At 39.4% G+C, this 27,330-nt stretch overlaps 1 protein-coding gene across 1 annotated transcript in view; it reads left to right on the top strand.

The window, feature by feature from the left end:
* The window catches only part of LOC138391723 (ATP-binding cassette sub-family A member 9), a 54,202-nt gene extending 48,993 nt beyond the window's left edge, over window positions 1-5,209 (top strand). Inside the window, exons 32-38 of the mRNA XM_069481657.1 lie at window positions 187-262; window positions 336-430; window positions 1,153-1,272; window positions 1,485-1,625; window positions 3,380-3,459; window positions 4,605-4,660; window positions 4,819-5,209. Of these exons, the coding sequence (XP_069337758.1) occupies window positions 187-262; window positions 336-430; window positions 1,153-1,272; window positions 1,485-1,625; window positions 3,380-3,459; window positions 4,605-4,660; window positions 4,819-4,917 (667 nt within the window). The 3' untranslated portion in view covers window positions 4,918-5,209. The remainder of the gene's footprint in view (window positions 1-186; window positions 263-335; window positions 431-1,152; window positions 1,273-1,484; window positions 1,626-3,379; window positions 3,460-4,604; window positions 4,661-4,818) is intronic.
* The last annotated feature ends 22,121 nt before the right edge of the window (window positions 5,210-27,330 follow it).

Below are 27,330 nucleotides of genomic sequence, written 5' to 3'. Positions count from 1 at the left end.
AAGAAGTCATTAAAAAGATGAACAGGAAAGGTTCATAAAGGAACCTAGGTGGTCTGAACGGTATGACCACTCTGACTATTCTGAAAAACATCCCCACTGTAGTGTTTATTCTGATTTTCTCCTTCTCCTGCACACAGTCACCAGTGCTCAGGGGTCGTGTGGACTGACTCACTCTGTTTCCTTCAGGTTGGTGGATGTGCTCAAGCTGCAGGACCAGCTGAAGGCTCCTGTGGAGACCTTATCAGAGGGAATAAAGAGAAAGGTACAGGCAGCACTCAGGGTTACTCTGTGCACCCCACAGACGGGTACCAGACAGGCTCTTCCTGCTGTTCCAGCTGTGCTTTGCACTGAGCATCCTGGGGAACCCGTCGGTGGTGCTTCTGGATGAGCCGTCGACCGGGATGGACCCTGAGGGGCAGCAGCAGATGTGGTGAGGAGTGTTCCCATGGTCAGGGTCTACGCGGGAGCCTTGCAGGGAGTTGGTGAACCATTTTAGTCCCGCAAAAATTGCCCCTTAAACTGTTTCTCAAGGTGGGAATAATAAAAAAAAAATCAATATCATTAGTAAAACCAATATGTTGCAAAAAAAATATTTCCCTAATATTTTATAACCATTTCTTATTGAAGGAAGAATAACCATTGTCAGGGTCTGCAGGTACTGAGTATTGTAATTGCTCAACTGATCTTTGAGGTGAGTGTGGTGCATTTCTGTCCCACAATCACAGTGTCCAGTACTTGGCATGAGAATAGTAGTTCTCATGAAGTTGTAAAAGTGGTCATTGTACATGTTCACCATGCACTTATTTTCTTCCCACAAGGTTATGACAGTACTGTTGCTGAGTTTTGTGTCTTCCTTTCCTTTCCCACAGCCTATTCATAAACAATTCTCTTTCTCAGCATTTTTCTCTTTCTTTTTTGCAACCTTGTAATAAATGTATTCTGCAAACTTCCCTTTTCCAACATATGCTCCCAGTTTAACAGCTCTCACCAGCTTGCCCTTCCTCATATTACCTGCCCTCTTAAGAGTGTTCCCTTAACTTAATCTCTTTTTGCTAATTTTTTATGTTCATGCCAGTTAAAAATTCTTATTTGTATCCATTTCTGGTTAATTAGAGAATTTCCTAAATTGCCAATCATTTCCTGACAATACAGGCAGGCAATCCGGGCCACGTTTAGAAACACAGAGAGGGGCGCCCTCCTGACCACCCACTACATGGCAGAGGCCGAGGCCGTGTGTGACCGAGTGGCCATCATGGTGTCCGGCAGGCTGAGGTGAGCGCCCGTCCTGAGCCCGCACCTGAGCCCAAAGTGCATGGCTGGAAGATTTTGTCTGCAAACATCACTGAGAACAGCTGGAACTGCTGAGCCCAGGTCTAACAGTAAGGACCTTGGGACAACGCCAGCTGCACATGGAGGGCCTCAGACGCTGGATTGTATGTCTTTTCCTCCTTTCTCTTCTGAACTCATCCTCCTCCTCCCTCCAGATGCATTGGTTCCATCCAACAGCTGAAAAGCAAATTCGGCAAAGATTATCTGCTGGAGATGAAGGTGAAGACCCCTGCACAAGTGGAGCCCCTCCATGCAGAGGTTTTGAGGCTTTTCCCACAGGCTGCTCGGCAGGAAAGGTAAAGACAGGGGCTGTTTTTGATATGGCACCAAATGTTCACTTTTCCTTGTCAGTTACATTGACTTGTAGTCATTCGAAAAGGAAACCTAAAAGATAGAGATTATTTGTTGGACAGTGCAGGAAGTAAACTAGAGAAGAGAGAGCGGATGTAAAAGCTGATAAAGTGAGTGTTGTGGTCCCACTGTGTTCTAGGTACTGTCCTGGTATTGTGTTATTTTATCCAGTCCTTATAGAGACTTTTCAAAGTAGACACTGTTATTCCAATAAAAAATGATCAGACTTCAAAAAAAGGGTTGTGAAGGTCTGGCCTTTACAAAGACCTTCATAAACAGAATCAATTATTATCTTTATGAAACGGAAATTGACAGAGAGATAGGTCACATGACTGAACTAACTAGCTGCAGAACCAAGAGGTAAACCTAATTATTTTATTTCAAATCTATTAATATTTACAAGTTCATATAAATTCTAGTAACAGAACCATCCACATACAGCAAAAATCAAGATCAACTTTATGATCATTTTTAATATCTCGAATTAACTGCAAAGGGGATGATTTAGGAGTTAGAAGAGAAAAAGGATAATAAAGAGAAATAGGCCATAATGATAATGTGGGAAAACATATTTCTACAGTGGAATGTAAATATCAAAGCAATGCTATAATTCAATGAGCAGCACATGATGGAATAGAAATATATCATGAAGGTTCAAGGAATAAGCAAAATGGATAAGAATGGTTGCCCCATAAATATACAAAGTGATATGAAATGAAATGTAAATCTTCCTGATTTTAAAATGATGAAAAGATAAACATTTATCTGAGAAACAAATTATTTAAATATTACTGTTGCTGACATTATTTGGTGCTGAATTCCTGGTCTTCTAATCAGAGGCTCAATTACATTGTCCTATATTAGGAAGGTGGTTTGAGTAGGATGGAGGAGAAGCAGAGGTACGAGTCTTACAGGGAATACACCTAAATTTCTACCCAAGTTGGGGAATTTTAAGAAACTCAGTCGGTTCCTGGTTGAAGAATGAAGTTGAAGATCAAGTGTTCAGCTTAGAAAATAAAGTGGAAGATGACTTTGGGAAATCTTGAAATATCAGCTGGACAGCACCTACCCACTTCCATCCAAGAAGCCAAGGACACTAAACTGAGTCTTGACACTCACTTTGCCCAGTTCTCCTTGTGACCTGCCTCCTTTTGATTATTATAGATTCACCCTATACTCTTTACCTACACCAAACTGACTCTCATTTATAGAAATAAAGACCCAGATACAAAGCTACACTGATTAAAGCAATATGCTACTGGCTTAACAACAGACATGTAGACCAATGGAACAGAATAGACAGCCCAGAAATAAATCCATTCATGTATGGTCAACTGATCTTCAACCAGGGTGCCAAGAAAACATGATGGGGAAAGGATAGTCTCTTCAACCAATGGTGTTGGGAAAACCAGATATCCACATGCCAAAGAATGAAATTGGACCCTATCTTACACCACATGCAAAAATCAACTCAAAATGTATTAAAAATGTAAACATAAGACCTGAAACTGTAGAACTTCCTAGTAGAAAACATAAGGAAAAATCTTCATGACATTGTTCTTAGCAATGATTTCATGGTTATGACACCTAAAGCATAGGCAACAAAAATAAAAATAAACAAGTAGGATGATATCAAAGTAAAAACCTTCTACACAGCAAAGAAAACAATCCACTCTCTTCTCCTCTTCTCTCCCCTCAGGTACTCTTCTCTGATGGTTTATAAGGTGCCAGTGGAAGATGTGCGACCATTAGCACAAGCTTTCTTCAAATTAGAGAAGGGTAAGAACTATAACTTTGAAATAAGACCCTGGAAAGAAGATAATTTCAAATCATAAAGTAATCCATCTACATGACAAAAATGAAATGTGACCTAATGCATTAAATTTCAAAGTTAAAATCTCAAATTGAATTTTAAGAACACCAAAAACCGAGGAAGAGGAGGAGGAGGGATTCTGTAGGTGTATGTGGCAAATGGGAGTGATTTTTACTTTTGCTTTGTGGGTTTTTTTCATGTATTTTTGCATATATATTGGTGCAACCTAAGTCAAAACTCAGCTTTATATGCATTTCCGAAGAATAATTTTTTTGGAACATTGATGCTTGCATATTTAAAATTAATTTTTCTGTGGACTGGCATATTATTTTATTGCCTTAGGTCATATGTAAAGAAACTAACTTCTGCCTGGTCATTGAAACAATCTTCTTGGGTCTGTTGTACTCTAAAACCGACCACACTGCATCCAGCGTAACAGATTCGTGTTTTCCTTGCACTTCTAGGCCAATAACTCTGCTACTCTGAACTGTGCTAGTGGGAACTCTCTCTCTACACTGTTTTCATTGTCACCACTCAGTGACATGTCTTTGCTTGCTCGTCACCTGCCCTGGTGGCATGCTTCCAGTCTGCTAGCTCCTATCAGAGCTCTAATTGTCCCTCCCAGTCTATTTTGGTCAATAAGAAGAATTTTCAACCGATTAGGGGAAGCTGCAGTGGCTTTTGTAAAGAGACTTGTGAAGATACCTGCTTACGAAGAAACCTCAGATACCCTTCTCTATAATCTTCTGATGCAACCCTTTTCAAAATGTGTCTTCCTGCTATATCTCCCTGTGCTGAATGTGCAAAAAGCACTGGTTCATGCACAGGAAAACGAGGATTTCCCAGTATCATTTCCTCCCTTAAATACAGATCTCAAAAACTATGTAATATACAAACATAACACAAGCACATTTTTCCCCCAAACCTAAGTAAATGCGTTGGTGTATTTTTACCTGACTGATATACTTAAAGACAGGGACGAGTATTACCTTAACCCATTTATTTAAGATTTTCTAAAAAATAGTGTATTATTTGTATTGCATGCTGGCTTATCAGATCATATAGACATTAAAAATATATAAACCTCTAATATGTGTTCATCCTTATTCAGTTAAACAGAGCTTCGATCTGGAAGACTACAGCCTCTCACAGTCTACCCTGGAGCAGGTGGGTCATTTTTAGTGATTCTATATCCTCTGTGGAATGTAAGTATATTACAGGTGTATACTCTTTGCACTTGCGTGGAAAGAGTGCTAGGAAGGAGTGCGCGCACAGGAGGCAGTATGACATTTTTCTCCTCTCTTAATTTCTTTCCTACCTTTCAGGTTTTCCTGGAACTCTCCAAAGAGCAGGAACTGGATGATTTTGGTGAGGAAATTGATCCCTCAGTGAAGTGGAAGCTCCTCCCACAGGAAGAGCCTTAAAGCCCCAAATTCCGTGTTCCTGGTTAAGCCTGTGATTTTTTTTAAGACATTTATTTTTATGGCATCAATGTTACATTTTTAGAAACTACATTATAAGCACTGAAATGGTTCTTCCTGTGGGAGGAGGGGGTGGGAGGGAGGAACGAGTGGCATGTGACTAAGCCGACCTCCCAGCACAGCCTCGGTGTCCCTGCAGCCACCTGGTTCCAGTCTCCTGTGCAACGCTGAGTCAATAAATTTACTTTGATAAGATTGTTTAACTTTCTGAGTATGATAAACAAATTTTGTTTAATTTTTTTTATCAAAACCTTAAAACACTTTTTTCTAACCTAGACTGAGAAATCCATATATTTACTTTTCTGGGAGTTTGACACTGAAAAGTTGACATTTTAGTAAGAATTTTAAAGTATCAAACTTTTTGAAATAGATTTCGGTGCATTTGTCATGGCTAAAAATACTAAATATCATTGGTCATAATATCCGATATCAATATATTTGATAACCTATCCCCTGGTAACACCATGATATAGACATAATATGGAAAATCAAAACCTTACTATTGGAAATTGATTGCACTTGTTTAAATTTCTGTAAGCCAACTGTGTACCATTTTGATTGTATTTTTAAATCTAGGCTCTGGAGATGCCTGTATTTTAACTGATCTTTCATAGATAATTGTCACTTGGTTTCAGAAGGTTGATAAATGTAGTAACAGGTCAAATGACTGAGTAGGTGAAAAATGTAAAATAAATCTTATATATGTAATTTTGAAATATATTTTCTATTTCATGTATTCATGTGTTTTTTTTTTCCTTAACACAGTGGCCTCATATTTATAAATTTCACTGAAACTTCACAAAAAATTTCTAATATAAGCATACTTACTGGACTTTAAGACCATCACAATAGGATTTTCTGCTATACTAGCATTAGGCTAATGTTTTGGATACTGGCCCAATTATCATCCTTGCCTGCTAAATATAATAATTAAATACCAGCTACCCTGGTGGCAAGCAGAAACATTTCCTAGAATGATCCTCTAAAATATAGCACATATGATTCTCTACATGTATAAAATGTAATTATACAAGATTTTCTCAGTCGTGCAGACGATTTTCTGAACCCTGCCAGTTCTTTTCACATCCTGTCTTCCCTTTTGAGATCCCTGACCTTCCCAACCTCAGAAAATTATTAGCAGCCCAGAAAATTCTGCTCAGGAGAACACTTCTGCCGAGTCCCTTCCCAATCCCAGGATCTAGCTGAGGTCTGTTCATTCATCCTCACTTTCTCCAGTAAATGCTGCTTTATGACAGGAAGGAAGATACACAATTTAAGATGATGGGAGCCAAGTGCCTCAAGGGACACCCTTTGTCTACTTTACACCAGGAGAATATCCACAGCTGTGAAGGATTGAGGGAAGAGACTAAACTGTCACCACAACTTAATACAGGGCAAACAGTAAGATTTTGAAGGGGGAGTGGCTCAATGCTCTTTTTAGAAGTTCCAGAACCTTCTTATTTTATTTCTGATAATTTAAAATTCATGTCCTCGACCTTCTCTTCATGTCCAAGAAAAAAATACATGAGACCCACAGGCATACCTTGGAGACAGTGCAGGTTCAGTTTCAGACTACTGCAGTAAAGTGAATATCGCAATAAAGCAAGTCATAAATTTTTTGGTTTCCCAGTGCACATAAAAGTTATGTTTATACTATACTGTAGTCTACTTAGTATACCACAGGATTTTATGTAAAAAAATGTGCATGCCTTCATGAAAAATCACTTTATTGCTAAAAAATGCTAATAATTATCTGAGCCTTTAGGAGTCATAATCTTTTTTCTGGTGGAGGGTCTTGCCTTATTGGTGGTTGCTGAGGTTCAAGGTGGCTGTGGCAATATCTTAAAATAAGACAACAGTGAAGATTGCCACACTGATTGACTCTTCCTTTCACGAAAGATTTATCTGCAGCATGTGAAGCTGTTTATAGCATTTTACCCACAGCAGAACTTCTTTCAAAATTGGGGTCAGTCCTCTCAAACCCTACTGCTACTTCATCAACTAAAGTTTATGTAATATTCTAAATCCATTATGGTCATTTCCACAATGTTGACAGCATCCTCACCAGGAGTAAATTCCATCTTAAGCAACCACTCTCCTTGCTCATCCATAAAAAGCAACTCTTCATCCACTCAAGTTTCATCATGAGAGTGTAGCAATTCAGTCATGTCTTCAGGCTCCACTTCTAATTCTAGTTCTCTTGATATTTCCACCACATCCGCAGTGACTTCCTCCACTGAAGTCTTGAACCCCTCAAAGTCATTTATAAGGCTCGGAATCAACTTATTCCAAGCTCCTGTTAATGTTGATATTTTGAACTCCCATTAATCATGTATGTTCTTAATGGCATCTACAATAGTTTTCAGAGGGTTTTCAATTGACTTTTCCCAGATCCATCAGAGGAATCACCACCTATGGCAGCTGTATCTTTACAAGATGTATTACTTAAATAATTAAACTTGAAAGTTAAAATTGCTCCTTGATTCGTGGGCTGCAGGGTGGATGTTATGTTATCAGGCATGAAAACAACGTTCATCTCCTTGTACATCATCAGAGCTCTTGGGTGACCAGGTGCATTGTCAATGAGTAGTAATATTTTGAAAGGAATCTCTTATTGAAAATGAGATCTCAACAGTGGGCTTAAAATACTTGGTAAATTGTGCTGTAAGTAGATGTGCTGTTATCCAGGCTTTGTTGTTCCATTTACAAGCACAGGCAAAGTAGAGTTAGTATCATTTTTAAAGGTCCTAGGAATTTTGGAATCTTAAATGAGCATTGGCTTCAACTTAAAGTTTCCAGTTGCATTAGCAAAGAAAGTCAGCTTGTTCTCTGAAGCTTTGAAGCCAGGCAGTGACTTCTCCTCTCGAGCTGCGGAAGTCCTAGATGGCATCTTCTTGCAATAGAACACTGTTTTGCCCACCTTGAAAATTTCTTGTTTAGTGTAGCCACCTTCATCATCATCTTAGCTAGATGTTCTGAATACTTGCTGCAGTTTTTACATCAGCACTTGCTGCTTCACCTGGCACTTTAATGGTATGGAGGTGGCTTCTTTCCTTAAGCATCATAAACCAGTCTCTGCCAGCTTCCACCTCTTCTTCTGCAGCTTCGTCACCTCTCTCAGCCTTCACAGTATTGAATAGAGTTAGGGCCTCGCTCTGGATTAGGGTTTGGCTTGAGAGAATATTGTGGCTGGTTTGGTCTTCTATCCAGACCACTCAAACTTTCCCATATCAGCAGTCAAGGCTGTTTTACTTTTTTAATCATTCATATGTTCGGTGGAGTAGCACTTTTAATTTCTTTCAAGAACTTTTCCTTTGCATTCACAACTTGGCTAATTATTTGGTGTAAGTGGCCTAGCTTTTGATGTATCTTGGCTTTCAATGTGACTTCCTCACTAAGCTTAATCATTTTTAGGCTTTTGATCTATGAGAGACTTGAGACTCTTCCTGTCACTTGAACACTTAGAGGCCATTGTAGAGTTATTAACTGGCCTGATTTCAATATCGTTGTTTCTCAGGAAATAGGCCTGAAGAGAGGGGGAGAGATGGGGAAACGGCCAGTCTGTAGAGCAGTCAGAACAAACACATTTATCAATGAAGTTCACCATCTTATATGGGCACACTTTGCGGTGCCCTAAAACAAATACAATAGTCACATCAAAGATCACTGATCACGGATCACCATAACAGACGTAATAATAATGAAAAGGAAATATTTTTTTGAGAATTACCAAAATATGACACAGAGATACAAAGTGAGCAGATGATGTTGGAAAAATGGTGCAGACAGACTTGCTCAACACAGGGTTACCACAAACCTTCAATTTGTAAAAAAAAATGCAGTATCTGAATAGTACAGTAAAGCACAGTACATTAAAATAAGCGATGCCTGTAAACTGAATAGATATTCTCGAGGTGAGATCTTAGCCTTTGGGAGGCCGAGTGACATAGGTCTTAGTTTGGGGATGGCGAGGTAGCTTGTATCCAAGTTCTGAGTTGGCTGAAGCTGCTCTGCTGCCACCAGTCAGAGAACTGATGAGGACCAAGTATAGAAAATGCAGAAAATCGGATTACGTCGGCTTTGATTTGAAATCTGACTCCCTGGAATGGTCGGGGTGGTTCTGAAACTAAGGAGAGGAGACTTTGTGGCACCTTAGATCGCAGGCCTCTGCAGTACTGCAAAGCACACGGGGAGGAGGGCGGGATACATGCTGAAATCCAATCTTTCAAGTAAAACGGAAAATTTCAAATATCAGCCAGACCTTTCTTTTGAGCCCCACTCATCTATCCAGCCCCTGGGTTGATTTCTCCAGTTGAAAGTGTAGTTGGCATCGCAGACAAAATGTGTCCAAAATATTTCAATATTTCCCTTGGCCTTCTCCATCTCAGCAAATAGCAACACCCCAGTTGCCAACCTAAGGACAATTCTTGATTTTTCTCTCTCGCCTCATTTCCCTCAGGTAATCCAGCAGTACTATTGACTCTGCCTCCAAAATGTGTCCCAAATCCATCCACTTCTCTTTGTCTTCTGCTACCCCCCTAGTCCAAGCTGCCATTATCTCCCACCCAGATTTCTGCATTAGCCTCCACACTCTTGTTCCTGCATCCAATCTTGCAGTGAATAGTGCAATAAAATGGAATCCCTAAATTTCATTTTTCACACCACAGCTACAAATCATATCATATCACCCATTTTCCCTTTTAAAATCTACCCTTACAGTAAAATAAAAAATTCAAATTCCCTATAGATCCTTACATGATGAGACCTCTGCTATCTCTCTGAGACTCCAGCCACATTGGCCTTCTTTCTGTATTTTAAATACAAGATTGTTCCTACCCCAGGACATTTGCATCTGCTATTCCCTCTGCTGAAAACTCCCTTCTCCCAGACATTTACATGTCCTGCCTCTGATTGACCTTCAGGTCTCAGGTCAAATGTCTCCTCTTCAAAAATTCCTCCCTGACCACACACTCTAAAGTAGCTCCCAGTCACTTTCACTATTTCCCTGCTTTATTCTTTTGTATTTATTTGTGGATGACCGGTCTCTCCATGTCTCCCAATTAAATTCAATCTTCATAGGTACAGGAGTCCTATCTGTCTTGTTAACCATTATTTTTCCCATAGACTGGAATAGTGCTTGTTCCATAACAGACAACCACTAAATAGTTATTGAATTAATTATTTAACTAAGTACCACCCTACTTCCCTCTATGATAGCATTTATTATTGTGAAATGTAATCACCTGTGACTACAATTTTTCTACTGTTAGATTATCACTTTTTGAGGGTAAGAGGTGTATCTTATTTGTGTGTTATCAGTTCCCAGTACGTGGCAGATGATCAATAGACGTCAAATGAGTGCCTCAAGTAGCAGATAATAGCTGAAAGGGCAAAAGAAAGACAATCACCAACAGATTGTTCTTACTTAAAAATAAGGCATGTGGCTGAAAATGATCTGAACATTGTTTGACCAAAGAGCTATGGACATTTGAGTAACGGTGACTGATTTTTTCTAGTTATAATCTGCGAGTTTCAGAGATCCAAAGATATCTGTAGAATTCCACCTCAAATGGAAAATGCAAAAATCAATGACTAGGAAGATAGATCAAACTTGAGATGAGTGGTTTGGTTTTTTTTAAGAAGAAGAATGTATGATGTATATTCTACCCTCTAAGAGGGGACTTATTCATTTCTTTGATAAATATATACTATGAACCTCTTACATGCCAAACATTGCCACAGTTACAGGAATCTCAAAATAAATAAAACGCTACCAGGGGCCGGGCGCGGTGGCTCACGCCTGTAATCCTAGCACTCTGGGAGGCCGAGGCGGGTGGATCGCTCAAGGTCAGGAGTTCGAGACCAGCCTGAGTGAGACCCCGTCTCTACTAAAAATAGAAAGACATTATATGGACAACTAAAAATCTATATAGAAAAAATTAGCCGGGCATGGTGGCGCATGCCTGTAGTCCCAGCTACTCGGGAGGCTGAGGCAGTAGGATCGCTTGAGCCGAGGAGTCTGAGGTTGCTGTGAGCTAAGCTGACGCCACGGCACTCACTCTAGCCTGGGCAACAAAGTGAGACTCTGTCTCAACAAAAAAAAAAAAAAAAAAAAAACGCTACCAGGAAGGGCAGTCCAGGGAATCCAGTTTGTGCTTGTCATATTAATTGAGAATCTTCTATATACCAGGCATTTATAGAATCTTAAAAGGATGATCATTACCACTTTCCAGGTGAGGAAACTGGGCACAAAGAGTTTGAGTAACTTACCTATGATCACACAGCTGGCAGAGCTGGAATTTGAGCCCAAGTCTGTCTCATTCCAAAGTCCCATGGTCATTCCAATATATCTAGAATGAAAATAAAATATGATAAATGCAATGCAAACATAGTTACATAAAACTAAAGTGGTAGCAGAGTAAAGTAATTGCTTCTTGGCACTTCCTGGTAGTGAGTGTAAAGTTTGAAGCAGAGAAACTTCAAGAGTAGGTGTCCTTGAGCTTGAGTTCTAAAAGGCAAATAGGAATGTGGCAGGTCATCAAAGGGGAGAAAGGATTGTCAGGAAGAATGAAAAGCATGAACCCGCCTAATCCAGTCCCCATTCTGATTTGGAGAAGGCCAAGACCAATAAACTATAGGTAATTGTTTTAAGTGCCTAGAGAATTGGAGGAGAGGAGAGACAGTGGGTGGCTGGGGGGGCGGGGGGCGGACAAAAAACATTCCTCAAGTTCCTTACTTTCAGACCTGTGCCCTCAACTCAAGGCCATTTGACCATTTTTTTATATAATGGCTAAGGCCATGGTTTGTGGCTATCCCGTATCTGATTTTGCTGGATTACTTGCAAAATGCAAACTGTAGCTGCTAGGCATTTGGTTGCAGCTGTCTAAGCAATGGCACATCCAGTTCGTGCTTGCCGTAAACTCTGTGGTTTCCTTTATGAATAGCCATTTACTTTGTTTTCTCTGAAGAGAGGTTTTGAATAACAGAAATGCTTAAAAACAAACACGGGGAGCTGCTATTTCTGTGGGGATACAGATTTCTCAACCTCTGTGCTGAATATCTGCTATTCAAAACAATGGGGAGTTATGGAGGAATTCAGAAAGTTGAAGAGCCTGGCTCCTTTGAGAAACCCCAGCATGGCAGAAAGTGTTGGCAAAGAACACGGGAAAGGAGAAAAATGAGCCCTGGCATGAGAAGGATGGGGCCAGGGGACCTTGGGCTGGAGAGGGAGGGAGCTGATCAGAGCTCTCTAGAAGGACAAAAGTTGAGAAGTGTGAATGAAAAGAAGAAGGGAAGGCCTTTAAACTATTGGAGCCTTTAAGACTAGTGAAGAGGAACTAATGATGCAATTTACACAAAGATTCCAATTTGAGGCAAGACTCTGATAGCATTATTTCTTCTCAACTCAGAACCACCATGCAACTTCCTTCTGATGACCAGGACTTCAAAAACAATGCTGCTTTTGTTTTTGTTTGTATTAAACCATGTCGCTTAAGTACAGACTCCAAAAGCTTCAGGACAAGGAATTGATGACAGCTTAGTCTGACATTGTTTCCTTACCTTTTGGTGGCAAGAGTAGGTAACTATAGAGTTAGTAGTGATCTAACAGGTCACTTGAGCAGGTAGGGGTCTGGCTTCTTAGCCCCTCCCAACATATCCATGTTGTGTTTTGACTTTGGTGCTATTAAGTCAAATTAGCTGAATTCCTTTTTCAGAGCATCTAATTATATTTGAGAATTAAAATAGAAGTATAATAGTGTCTTAATAGAGCAGCAGTCCCCAACCTATTTGGCACCAGGGACCAGTTTCATGGAAGACAATTTTTCCATGGAAGGTTGGGGGGATGGTTTTGGGATGATTCAAGCGCATTACATTTATTGTGCAGTCAAACCTCTCTGCTAATGATAATCCGTATTTGCAGCCACTCCCCAGCCTAGCATCACCACCTCAGCTCCACCTCGGATCATCCGGCATTGGATTCTCATAAGGAGTGAGCAACCTAGATCCCTCGCATATGCAGTTTACAGTAGGGTTCACGCTCCTATGAGAATCTAATGCCACTGCTGATCTGAGAGGAGGTGGAGCTTATGCAGTGATGTGACTGATGGAGAGGAGTGACTATAAATACTGATGAAGCTTCGCTTGCTCACCGCCTGCTGCTCACCTCCTGCTGTGCAGCTGGTTCCTAACAGGCCACTGACGGGTACCAGGTACCAGTCCACGGACCAGGGGTTGGGGACTGCAGTAATAGAGGATATTAGAACTCTAGTCTTCTCCGTTGGTGTTCAAAGATATTAAACTGATAGATTAAGGTATTCTCAAATTAAACAAGATTGCTATATTTTGTTTGTTTTACATTTTATATAACCTCAATAGCACAGTGAAGAGTATTTTTTTTTCTCATTTAAAAAGATCTTAAAAAAAAATAAAATAAATAAATAAAAAGATCTTGGATTTGAAAAGACTGAAAAACACAGGTGGAGGGCTTTATTTATTCCTTCTCAGGTGTTTGTTCTTTTCAGATTTTTATAAGTGTCGGATACAGAAAGCATACCATGGGTTATTCAACAGCTCTTAGTTGTTCCATATAATGAAAGTGCCTCTTAGCTTAAATGTGTAAGAATTTTTAAAAGAAAATGATTGAATTATTGATTATAGTGTTCTCATTTTTTATTCACACTCTCTCCTATTGATGAAAAGGAGTTGAGATAGCTTATTAAAAAAAAAAAGAAAAAGAAAAATGTAGCCAGACTATTAGGAACAGAAAAACTGAAACAGCAACAATACCAAGAAAACACATAATGAGAGAAGAAAAAAGATGGATAAAAATTTAGGCACATGTAAAATGATACTTCATTTCTACAAATGGTTTCAAAAGAGAACAATGTAGTTTTTCATCATTAAAAATGGCTACAGCTGTATCTCAAAGGAATTAACCTAATCCCACCAGCCACATTTCATAATAAATGAACCCTTAAAAATACTGCAGCTGCAAAAGACCTCTGGGAGAGAGAGGTGTATAAGTCTGGAACATTCCACAAAAAAAGGGGGAAATAAAAAAAAAATAGTCCTTGTAGGTAGGTAAGAAAACAACTTCATAATGGTGACATCCTATTAAGAAAAATTTTATTTTTCTATAAAAAATAAACACTAAAATATATGTATATATAAAAACAGTCATATATATGAGAACCTAAAGTCACATAAAAATCTGTCTTGTTTCCCAGAGCAATTGTAGGACTACTTCCAGCAAAGGCAGTATGAGGTCAGATAATTCCTCTTCATAGACAACAAGTATAAAACTGAACAAAGTTGTTACAAAACAACCATTTCAATGTACTGAAAAATGACCAAAAAGAAAAAAAAAACTAATTGTGAAAATTTTCCTCCTGAGAAAAGGCTACCGTATATGGTATAGTAGCGGCAAGTATGTGGCCTTCTTGCCTGGGTGTGTCGTCCCTTCCACACACGCTCTCACTGCAGAACCTGCATTACATGTGGGAAGAGGGGGTGAACTCAGTCTGGAGTCGCAGGAAAGAGCCACAGCTCTACCACTGGAGGAACTCAATTTGGGGGAGTAAGCAGACCAGCTAGAAATTTAATAGAGAGATTCTAGAAGTCAACAAACATGCAAAGGCTGAGAACATAAGCTCTCCACACATGCCTGCCTATCTACAAACCTAAAAGAGCACAGGAGAGGCCCATGATAGACTGGCAGAACATGAAAGCTAACGGAGACTTGAGATCTTGCTGGGACTTTGAACGCATTCCTCAACTCACACATGGCTCAAGTAGAAGTAGGAAGAGCCTTACAAGTTCAAAGTGTCCAGAATATTAATATAATCTCTGCCAAAACTGTTGTCTGATCTCCAAAGTAAGAAGATGCTGGGGAGACCACTCAGGAGCCAGCGACCATCTACACATCTGCTTTGCCCTATGCCATGATTCACTGCCAAAGGTTTTCTCACTCCCTCTGCTCCAGCTCAGCCTTGGTTTTCATGTGGCTTTGGGGGCAATTGGGGATGAGGGGCAGAAACACTTACTATAAATCATGGCCACCTTTGCAGCAGGAGCTATGGGTATGGTAGCGCACCATAAAAAATATGCCCAATACAGATATAGAGAACAAGGCAAGACATGGTTCTCACCCTGAAGAGAAGAATTTGAAACAGCACATGGTGTGAAACTGTAGCCATCGAGAAGAGAAAGGCAAAGGAGTGTTCAAATATGAAGAGGTCTTAGTTCGCAACAGCAAGAGTCAGTGGGCACAAAACACCTCTGCCTTCCTGATGCCTTTTAGTCAAAATAGTGCAGGTCATAGAAAAAAGGACATGGATCCAGATAACAAATTACATGAACATGTTTGATCTTCTTTTCTCTCTGCCAGCTTTCTGCAGAGATAAGCCAGCTCATCTATATAATGGCCCATGGATACATACATACATACCTTGGTGCCACCACCAGAAATGCAAGCAGGGTCCCACTCACAAGCCAAAACCTCTAAGAATTGCTTTGTAGATAATGTAACTTTGTAGATAATGTAAGGCTTGGTTGAAATAGAAGTCAAATCTGGCAGCTGTTAAAGGCTTCCTTGTAAAGAAATTGGGGAGTTCACAGAAATGTTGGAAAAGCTATAAATCAAGCCTCAGAATGTGATCAGGAACCAGAAGAAGCTAGGTGGTAGGAAAATACCGCTAACATCACAACTCAGGGACAATCCATTCTATGGCCAGAGTGACAGCGCCACTACTGCAGGATTGGTGATGCCAACAGCAATGGATGCAGCCACTAGATTTTTGATGCTGTCATTGCTGCTGGGCTCTGAACACTGCCACCATGAAGTGGTGTCTCTACTCTCCTTTTATCTTTGCCTCACCTCCTCCGGGCTCAAAGACTTAAACAGGAGCATCCTATTGGTTGGGCCTGAGTCACCTGCCTACCCCCAGGTTAACAGCACAAGGCAAGAAGGAAGATCGGTCCATTTGGCTTCCATAGTGGGCAGCCAAATTCTGCCTTCCGTCAAGGCTTAAAATTTACAAATTGCTCAATTTAGTGTTTAGAACTAGAGTTGTGCCAAATTTAGGAAAGGTTGCATGGGGATTAGAAAAAATGGCTTGTTCTCAGCAAATAATACTTCAGGGAATGTAAAAGGATGATTCTCCTTGGAAGGAACGTGAACTCCTTAAAAGACAAAGCTTCACAGGAGAGAACATCTGGAAGATGAACAGCTGGGGAAGCATTTAGGAGAAGAGAAAAGTTACTCAACAACAAACCTAACATCAGATTTATCACAGGAGTTTCTTGTTCTGGTCTTCCTTGTGTGTTTTGTTTGTTTTTGTTACTATGCCAGGACTTCCTACTCTTCTTGATACTGATCAATTATTATCTCTGTGAAATTTAAACATTTTAACTATTCAGACTTCATACAAGATTTTCTTCCATACCCAAATAAAATATCCTGAACCTTGAAAAAGTCACTTGACATAGGCTTTTTGTCTCAGGAACTTTTCTAGTTTAATACATTTTTTTATGAGGGAGAGAAGAATAAAGAAATATTGTGACAGACTCCTTAAGTGAATTGAGAGATCCCAACGTGATGGCCATGGACCTCAGTAAGTAATTGGTTATATCTACTTTGTTGTATTTGTAAACCACTTTGCTGGTTGCTTTTGAAACACCCCAAATATTTCAAACAACTTCCTGTATGTTGACAAGGTTGATGATCACCTTGTTCTTGTAGTCCTGAGTCTCTCCAATGACAGCAGTGAATCAGAGCTGGGACTCTCCAGAATCACCAAAAGCCATCCTGGATTCTACATCTCTATTTAAGCTGTACTCTGGGGCTTTCTTCTCTCTTCTTTTCTCAAGTCCAAACTTGCAGTGTCTTGTACATTTTTGAGTCAAGCATTGAACACTTGCTTCACCAAGGAATATTCTACAATTTGGATAATTTGCCAGGTGAAGCTATTCAAGATCAAGAGGGAAATCTGAAGTTTCACAAACTTTGGATTGAATATTAGAGACAGATGAAAGAAAATCTTCACTGTGCTGTTTGCCAAAGTGCATTTGCCCTTTTGCTTGTTTTTGAGACTTTGGCATGTAGCAAATACAGTTTTCACCACCTGATCCTGTGATGGCTTGAAGATCCCCTCCCACACACACACTCGAGGTTTTGCTTAAACTGGCAAATAATGGAGCCTTGCTTTTCTCTGTTACCCCAACTGTCTGGTAAAATCTTTACGTAGAACCTTTTGGAGAGTAAAATATCTCTCCACAAAAGCTTGTTATGAGGAAAGCTCAATGCAAAAGGGCAGAATTCTAAGTCATGTGCAATAGCATGTGATTGCCCACAATGAGGCTGGGGTGGAAAGGAAGAGTTTTCTTTTTTTTTTTTTTTTTTTGAGACAGAGTCTCACTTTGTTGCCCAGGCTAGAGTGAGTGCCGTGGCGTCAGCTTAGCTCACAGCAACCTCAAACTCCTGGGCTCAAGCGATCCTCCTGCCTCAGCCTCCCGAGTAGCTGGGACTACAGGCATGCGCCACCATGCCTGGCTAGTTTTTCTATATATATATATTTTTTTAGTTGTCCATATAATTTCTTTCTATTTTTTGGTAGAGACGGGGTCTCGCTCTTGCTCAGGCTGGTCTTGAACTCCTGACCTTGAGCGATCCATCCGCCTCGGCCTCCCAGAGTGCTAGGATTACAGGCGTGAGCCACCGCGCCCGGCCGAAAGGAAGAGTTTACCCTGCAGAGAAATATTATAACTTCAGTTGGTGACTCAGGAGTTACGGATTATGCAACGTGCCCATTCTTTCTCAAATATATAGAAGGTGGTGAGTCTTGTGGGAGTGGGGAGGGGAGAAGAGAAAGAGGCTGTTGCTGAGACTATGGGAAAAAATGGAAAACCAAATGTATAATGAGTAAGAAAAAAAGGAGGAAGACAATCAGTGAACCAGAAACTGAAGAATTCCTGAAAAAAAACCAAAAGCTATCAAGAGCACATTGATGAAGGAAACTTGCCCCAGAATGGAGCTCCGCACTCAGGGCTGGCACCCGCAGCAGCAGAGCCAGAAGACAGGGTGACTTTTTGGATGGGCTGACCCTTCCCGGCACCCTCTGTTTGGGCCAGTAATGTTCACACAACTTAGCTGGGGAACAACAGAGAGAAAAGGCAATAGGTAATAAAAGAAGACTGAGGTGGAGAGATGTACTGGAACTCACACTGTACTTCAAATAGACTAGTCCTGATGCATCTTCCTGCAAGCTTCCCCCTCCTTGGGCGCTAAAGTCCACAACATCTGCTGTCCACATGAGTGGGTTGCGTCTGCTTCATTAGGGGTAAGTTCTTCCCCATTGAAGTCAGTTAGCTTTGTTATTCATTCTTCTCTCCCCAGCCTGGTTCTCTTCCCGTGGAGCTAAGTCGGGGCTGATTTATCGAGGGTTGTTTGGTTCACAGGGGATGTTCCAGCCTCAACTTCTCTCTGCTGACCTGGCATGTCACCAATCCATGCCTGCCAACATCTCTGGCTCTAGCATCCCCACTGGCTCACACCCTCTGCCGTGTGTCTACCTCTACCTTCTATCCTCAAAGTGCAAATTCACGGGGAATTCCCTGTTATTGGAATTTCTCCTACCCAAAGGTCTCAAGCAATCCAGGGGCATGGATTCAAACATGGTGTCTATTGAGATATACAGACGGGAGAGAAGTGAGCTGTGAAGACCTGGAAGTATTGTGTCTCCCGTTAGCTGTAGCAATGGATATTTGAAAGCTGTTTGTATGTCTTTTTTTAAAAAAATCCTTTCTATATCAAACAGAGAGGGGGATTTGGATTTTGTTTTTTTTTTGTGTGTGTGTGTGTGTCTTATTTTAATAGACTATTTTTAGAGCACTTTTAGGTTCACAGCAAAATTAAGCAGATGGTACAAATATTTTCCATATACTCCCTACCCCCACACATGCACAACCTCCCCCATTATCAACATCCTACACCAGAGTGAGTGGTGCATTTGTTACAACTGGTGAACCTGCATTAAACACAACAGCATCACCCAAGGTCCATAGTTTACATCGGGGTTCATTCTTGGTGGTGTACATTGTGAGAGTTTGGACATGTGTCCACCACTATAGTATCAGAGTAGTTCCATTGCCCTAAGAATTCTCTGTGTTCTGCCTGTTCATCCCTCTTTCCCCTACAGACATAGTGCTTTGATTTAAAAGAAGGAGGCTAGCTTCTGCTTTGATCCACGTTGCCTGAATCAGTATTTGTCTCTCTGCTGATGTGAGAATTCAGTGTTATGGTCATCCTAGACAGATTCAGTATTTGTCATGTTTTTGTTAAGTTGTTGACCTCCTGCAGCTGTCGAAATCTCTAATTAACATCAACCAGAGACCAGAGACCAGGGGAGTCTGGCCCTTCTGTTATTTTCCTCTCAAGGCTGCATGTAAGTGATAAGTAAATTCACATCTCCTGCCAGTCTGGCAATTTGCAAGTTAGCAAATCCAAATTTATGTTGCTCTCATTAAACAGGGCAGCTGAACAAAAAGATCACCCTATTTGGCTTCAAAATCAATGTTAAGAAACTTTTTCTTTGAGAAGGAGAAAATATCCTATCATGTTCCACTGTCAGGAAATGTGAAATAAAATTAAAAGTTGTGAAAGGAAGTAATATAATTGAGTCTGAGCTAGCATCCTTAGATCACAAGAGCAAATTTCATTGGAGCATCCCTTAAAGAAAAACATCTATTATTTGCTGTGACTCTTTGTTCCAAACTGTGTGTAGTTGACGTTCCTGGTATCAGCATTCTCTGAATTTACTGCTGTGTACCCTGGACTGTAACATGGCAATCCAAACGTGGCAGTCATGAATGTTTTGACTCATTCATTGACTCCTGTAAACTTGTGCAACTCTAATGTGATTGTCTTCCTGGGGCCACCCTGATCCTGCCTTGAGGCTTGCGTTAGCATCTCGACACAACCATGGTGTCAGTAAATGAGTAAAGGCCCAAGTCCAAGAGGACTGAAGATTATTGCAGATATTTACTAGATGTTTTTCTTTTTAATTGCGTGTGAAGCTGGAGCAGGGACACTACACATCGCTTATCATTTAGCAAAACTTCTTCAAACTCCCCATTGCAATCCCTGTATCAAAACCCACTCCAAGGTGGACCACATCATCCTTGACCACAGCCACAGCTTTCTAGCTCCTTTGCCACCTTTATGTCACACCCAAGGTCACACACAGGCTCTGACTGCTGTTTTCTTAGGCAGAACTAGCCTCTTTAGGCTTCTCAGTTCAGTAAAACAAAGAGACTTTTTGAGAGTCCTTCCTTATTTAAAGCTCAAAAATTGTCTCACATTGTGATGACAGTTTTATGAGAGTCAACATGGCTAGGCTATAGTAACCAGTTATTCATCCAAAGACTAATCAACATGTTGCTAGGAAGGTATTTTGGTGATGTGATTAATGATTAATATCTATGATCAGTTGACATTAAGAAAAAGAGATCACCTTTAATAATTTGAACTGGCCCCGTACAATCAATTAAAAGACCTTAAGGGCAAAACTAAGGTTTCCCTGAAGAAGACAAAATTCTGCATGTGGATTGCAGGATCTGACCCGTCCAAGAGTGTTCAGCCTTTTCTAGCTCAGATGTGCTAGATCAGGGCTGGGAACCTGCGATCTTAAGGCCACATGTAGCCTTCTAGGTCCTTAAGTGTGGCCTTTTGACTGAATCCAAATTTTACAAAATGAATCCTTTTATTTTTATTAATACACTCTTGTTGTTTTGTATTTTTATTTTATTTTTAAAATGAATGTATTTAAAATACCAAAGAATGAAATAAGTTTCAACAAAATAATCCTTCTGGACTGACCAGCACAATTAGAACATTAGTGAGCCATAAGGGGTAAATTGACAGCTGCCAATGCTCATGATGTGGTTCTAACTTCCCCCATCTGACTGGCACCACTACCACACGAGGCTGATTGACGAGAGTTTATGGAAGTCGAGTACACCATTTTGTTATCAGCTTTTGACAAAGGTGCACTGTGTTTCTGTTTGAAGTGGAATTTGTGAATAGTTGCATAGCTCAACAGTATTTTTAAATTCTGTCTGCTAAACAGCCCATCATGTCAAAGAAGACCAAGAGAAGGCTGAAGGAAGAAAACAGATTTTTTTAATGAGGACTGGGAATTGCAATATTATCTTGTTTCTGCTAAAGATAAGATAATTTGTTTGCTTTGTGATACTGCAATATCAACATTAAAGAAATTCAATGCTCATCAGCATTGTAACACTCATAAGGACCACATATATTTTAAATTAGAGGGAGAGGTGCAAAAGGTTGTATTGCAGAAATTAAAAGATGAAAAGCAAAAAGTAAAGACAATTCTTTCAAGCAGCAATGAGACCTGGAAATAATGCCACTGAAGCAACTTATAAAGTAACCTATATACTCAGGAATAAAGGGAAGCCATTCAGTGATGTAGAAATTGTGAAAGAATGCATCGTCAAAGTTGTAGGATGCTTACACCCCCATAACGTTTCAAAGTACAAATAACTGTCTCTTTCAAGGAGAACCACAACTAATCGACAGCATGAATTAGCCTTCAACTTAACAGAACAACTTCCTGCAATACTTCATAAGGAAAATATATATTATTCAATCGCTTTTGATGAATCAACTGAGACTACTGCCTCGGGGAACAGAACATGAGGAATAGATATCTTCAACAACTTTCAAGATAAATGTCATGAAGTTGGACTGAATTTGGTAAATTTAGTGAGTGTATGTACAGATGGTTTACCCTCCATGACAGAAAAACATAAAGGGTTTATTGTACAGATAAAAAAAAAAGTATTAATAGATCCAGATGCTCTCATTTCATTTTATCTTGCATCATCAAAATTTCTATACTAAAGCTACTGTTTTAAGTGACACTTTGCAACAAGTTATAAGTATTGTTGACTATATCCATGCAAATACAACACTGCATGATCCATTTTGTAACATGCTAAAGTAGAACAGTGAGGTATTCAATGTGGATTTGCCCTATCACTCTAAAATGCATTGGCTATTGCAGGGACAGGTGTTAGCCAAAATTTTATCTCTGTGAGAACAGATAGTTAAATTTTATGAAAAACAGAATCAGCTGTGTGAACTACTGAAAGAAGATTTCTATAGGAATGTAGCATTTCTGTGTGCTATCATGTCAAATCAAAGCAACTTGAATATTTCTTTGCAAGGTAAAACTAAGTCTGTATATTATATGTGGCAAAAAAATCCAAGCATTTCAAAAAAAGCTATTCTTTTCAAAACACTTCTTCAAAAGAAATTTCAGATGAACATTTTCCCTAGTTAGTAAAGGTTGTTGATGAGCAGGATGATACATGCAAATCATCTGAAGAACATGCAGCTGTTATAAATCTGTTAATTGGAGGATACAATGAAAGGTTTATTGACTTTGATATAAACATTTCCCCCCATTAGCAAAGGTGAGTGGGATGATATATGAAAATCATTTGAAGAACATGCAGCTGTTATAGACCTAGTTGTTGTAGAATACAATGATAGGTTCACTGACTTTGAGAATCATGACGTCACACTCAAATTAGCATTTCAGCCTCACCTAGTTGATATCACCAAGGCACCTAAAGAACTACAGATGAATTCATTGAGCTATCAGTAGATGACATTTTAAAGTCATCGTTTGATGCTAAGAATGATCCAGTTGCAATATGGAAAAATGCAGTAGAATACCCACGCCTTCAGCAACACGCCCAAAAAATGCTTTCTTGCTTTTAACCACTTATTGCTATGAATCTACATTCTCCTACCTAACCCAAATCAAGACACCTTTAAGGTCACAAATGACTGCTACCCATCTAGAGGATTGACTGAAACTGCAGACCTCCATGCTGCAACCAGATATTCAAACGCTTTCCAACAAAAAGCAGACCCAACAAAGTCATTAAAAGGTTAGCTAACTTTAAAATTCACAAATAGTTTTCATTTTTTTTAATTATTAAGTACATAGTAGTTAGATTTTTACAAAACAATGTACATTTTTAAGTATGTCTAATTGAAGTTTCTTGAATGTGGCCTTATTTGATTACAGCTAAATTAATGTGGCCTTCCAACATGAAAAGCTTCCCTATCCTTGTGCTAGATGCACCCAGCCCTGGTAATTGCATAATCCAATTCTCTATAATAAATATATATGTATCTCCTATTGGTCCTATTTCCCTGGTAGAACAGTGAGTGAGACGCATTAGAAATTATCCCTCCCACATTTAAATTCCTGAAAAATTGTTTTAATTATGAATGGACATTGAACGTCTTCAGATGCATTCTTTGTCTGTAAGAGAATCACATAAATATCTTTATTTTTTCATATTTCAAATCATAATAGATTTACTCATATTGCAGTCTTTGATTCTTTCAATAAATTATACTTGCTTATGATTTAATGTTTTAATTCCAGGTGTGTATGTTTCTTGTGTTTGTTTTTGCAGGGGGAACTTACTGATTTCTAACCACGATGCTCTGTCATCAGAGACAAGAATAAGAGTTGTGAACTTTCCAAACCAGGCATGTGTGGGAGGGAACATCTTGGTTAATCCATCCAGAAGCCCCTGGAAGTCTGTGCCTTGTACATCCCCCACCACGGCCCCATATGAGGACAGCGCTGAGCAGATTTTTCTCTTCTGAAGTTTGTTCAGGTTATCTCTTCTGAGGTTTGGCATCCTGCTTTCTGTTGTGGGTAGGTTGGGTGATAACGAACCACCTCAGCGATTTGGGGCAAATATAAGCCACTTTTTCTCAGGTCAGTAGTGTTTCTCCAGCAAAGCAATTTCCTTAAAATTTAATTGGGCTGCTAAACATTTTTCTTTTAATTCCTAAGGCAGGTGTGAAAATTCTGTATCGTTGTGTGTCGTGGTATCTGAACCTAAGCCTGGCACCATCTTATTCGGTTTTTGCATCTTTTAGGTTTAATAGTTCTTCTGCAGGCTCTTCTGGGGAGGCAGAGGCAGGCGAGACCTTCCAGGCGAAACGCTTCCAGAAGTGACCGATATAAATCTTGACAGTTACTAATAAATCTCCTCCATCCTTATTTTCAGTGGACATCTGTTGTGAGTTCCAAAACACAGTCATCCGTTTATTCAGCTGTTATCTTGCCACATAGCAAGGATCATCGCATGCCCAGCCCACGGCGGGAGAATTTGTAGGAAGTGAGAAAAGCAAACTAGTCATAACTGGAAGATCAAGCCCGAATATCAGCTTCTGTGTTACACAAAAAAGAAAACACTAACTCATTTCCTGTTGATTCAAGAATCTTTTACATCTTTTAAATCAATCATTGCCACTCATTTCAAAGGCCCAAATCACTCTTGCCAATTTGTGATAAGTTTTGTAAAGACATTTTTAGGAGAAACCCAACTCCAAAATTTCCCTATATAAATTTAAAAGCTTAAAAGTAGTTAATTAATTATAATGTAGGTATAGATACTTGGAATTCATTTAATTATCTATATTTTTAAGGTATATTTTTAATCTGTGTGCTAGGTTGTTTACAACGTAGAAAGTATATTAGTCTGCTCGGGGTGCCATACCAGAGTACCACAGACTGGGCGGCTTGAAACACACATGTTTATTTTCTCACAAGTTCTGGAGACTGGAGGTCCAAGACCAAGGTGCAGGCACAGTTGGACTCTGGTGAGGCCTGTCTTCGTGGACTGCGGATGGCCATCAACTTGCTGTGTCCTCACGTGGCCTTTGCTCTGTGCATGCAGAGCAAAGGCCTTGGTATCTTTTCCTCTTCTTATAAAGCCACCAGTCCTATCAGATTAGGGGTCCATCCTCATGCCCTTATTTAATCTTACTTGCCTCCTTAAAGGCCCTGTCTCCAAAGACAGTCATGTTGGGGTTTAGGGCTTCAACATATGAATTTTGGGGAGATAGATTAATAATTCATTCCATATTAAACGGCAATGGTGGAAGGTATACAACTCCTCCTCAGGCTTCACAGGGTCCTCACTGTGATGCTTTTAATGAGCATGTGTCAGCCTAAGGGGTGAGGTCCAAGTGCCCCCAGTGAACTTCACAGTTGCTTAACATCCTCACCCTTCCTCTGCTGAAAGCATGGAAAGGCTTTATTTAAAAATAAAATTATTACCTGGGTCATGAGAAAAAAAGCATGTGCTGTATATAGCCATTATCTCCCCATTGTGAATTCATTTGTGAGATCATCTTCAATTGTTTTTCTGACCATTGGGACATGAACATGCAACAGGTGAGTCTTGATTCAAGGGGAGGATGAGCCAGGAAAGAAAGGCCCAGGCTTCTTCATAAACAGCAACCCTGACATCCCACGTGTGGCTTGTTTGTGTCCTGAGTGAATGTTGCTGACTATTCAATACTGTTGGAGAAGACACTGGATTGAGCAAATGACACAACCATCGCTCTCTGAAGGATAGAGCACTCCAAAGACATACAGTAAGAGAAAGACTACAAAAAATTGATAAAAAGCAGCACTGAAAACAATACGCTGCAGGATCAATTCTGATCCAACTATATTGTTGCCATAATTATTGTATTAGTTTTCTTTAGAAGGTTGTTCTAGGACCAGACTGCTGTGTGTTTGTGTGTGTGTGTGTGTGTGTGTGTGTGTGTCTGTGTGTGTGTACATGCGTGTGTCTGGCTTCTTCCTTTTTATACTGATGCATAATGGATGTACATAGTTTCAGGGTACATGTGATAATTTAATACATTCATATGATCTGTAAAGATCAAATCATTTTACTTGGGAAATCCATCACTTTAAATGTTTATCTTTTCTTTGTGCAAGAACCATTTGAATTTTTCTTTTCAAGCTATTTTGAAATATACAACTGATTGTTGTAAACTGTAGTCACCCTACTGATCTATCCAACACTAGGTATTATTTCTTCTATCAAACCAAATATTTGTACCCATTAATCTCTTCATGCCCCCTCCCCTCTACTCTTCCCGGCCTCTTACAGTAACTACCAATCTACTCTCTACCTTCATGAGATGCACTTTCTTAACTCCCACATAAGTAAAAATGTGGTATTTGTCTTTCTGTGCTTGGCTTATTTCACTGAACATAACAACCTCCAGTTCCATCTGCAGACTGCCTTTTATCAGAATGATGCAATTAAGAAACGGACTTCATTTGTCCAAGAAATATTAATATATTCAGTAATGTAATGGGATCTTGATTGTTTCTTAAAGAATATTTATTTTTCTTTCCTTCCCTTGATTAAAACTCGATTAGCATAAGAAGCATGTTCTCTTCTTTAGCTTTGTTATAAACCCAGACAAAACATTCCTAAATATTAATCAATGTTTATGCTCTTTGGCATCTCCTTAGCTAGATTGTCTCCCCACCCAAGTCATACATTTTCTTCCAAGTCAAGTTCAAATATCTAACCACCCACAAAAACTTCATCAGCTATCCCCAACTCACCATGGGTGGTTTTTTTTTTTTTTTTTTCCTTAAATTTTTGTTCACAACCCACTTGTTGGTTCTAGGCCATGTAACATTTAATTATATGTTGTTCTGGTCTCTTCTTTGGTTTGTATAATTTCTTTTCCTGATGAAGTTGTGAGAAAATTGGTTCACAGATGTTGCGCAGATGTTGCAATTTGTACAGATGAACTCTGTCCAGCAGATACAAAGATAAGCATTATTCTCTCTGCCAATAACATAGTTTTACTGTTACAAATTCTAAGTAACCTCAATAACAACTAAAGTTGTGATCTTACTTTAAGAAAACACAGTTCATTATAAAATATATCAAATTTCAAAATACTGACATTTGGGGAATCTATACCACCATTTAAGTTAACATAATTAAAACAGTGTGGTTTTTTTCCCCTTAGTCTTTAATTTTTTTAATTGACAAACAAAAATTGTATATATTTATCATGCACATGTTGTTTTGAAATACACACACATTGTGGAATGGCTAAATTGAGCTAATTAATATGTGCATTACCTCATGTCAGTTTATAGTATGATTTTTTTAAGATTTACTGTATCTCCAATTGGATGTATTATAAAAGAGTGTTATTAGAAACTATCACTAATAAAAGTATAGTATTTTGCAAATAAGTAGGAAAGCGTATGGAAAGAAAACACACTGAATTCAAATTTTTTAAAAGATGTGCATTTACTTTAGGACTTCTACCAACTCAGTCATTAATACTGCAGATTCCTAGAATAGACAAATATAAATTTCTTCGGCAAGTTGGCAGACGTAGAAAAATGCAGAAGAAAACAAGCTGTGATCATTATGTTACCTTGGTCATCAAGTAATTATCATTTAAAA

The sequence above is a fragment of the Eulemur rufifrons genome, chromosome 9, assembly GCF_041146395.1.
Source record: "Eulemur rufifrons isolate Redbay chromosome 9, OSU_ERuf_1, whole genome shotgun sequence".
NCBI lineage: Eukaryota > Metazoa > Chordata > Mammalia > Primates > Lemuridae > Eulemur > Eulemur rufifrons.
Note: the sequence above shows the minus strand (reverse complement) of the source record. Positions and strands in the feature narration are given on the sequence as shown.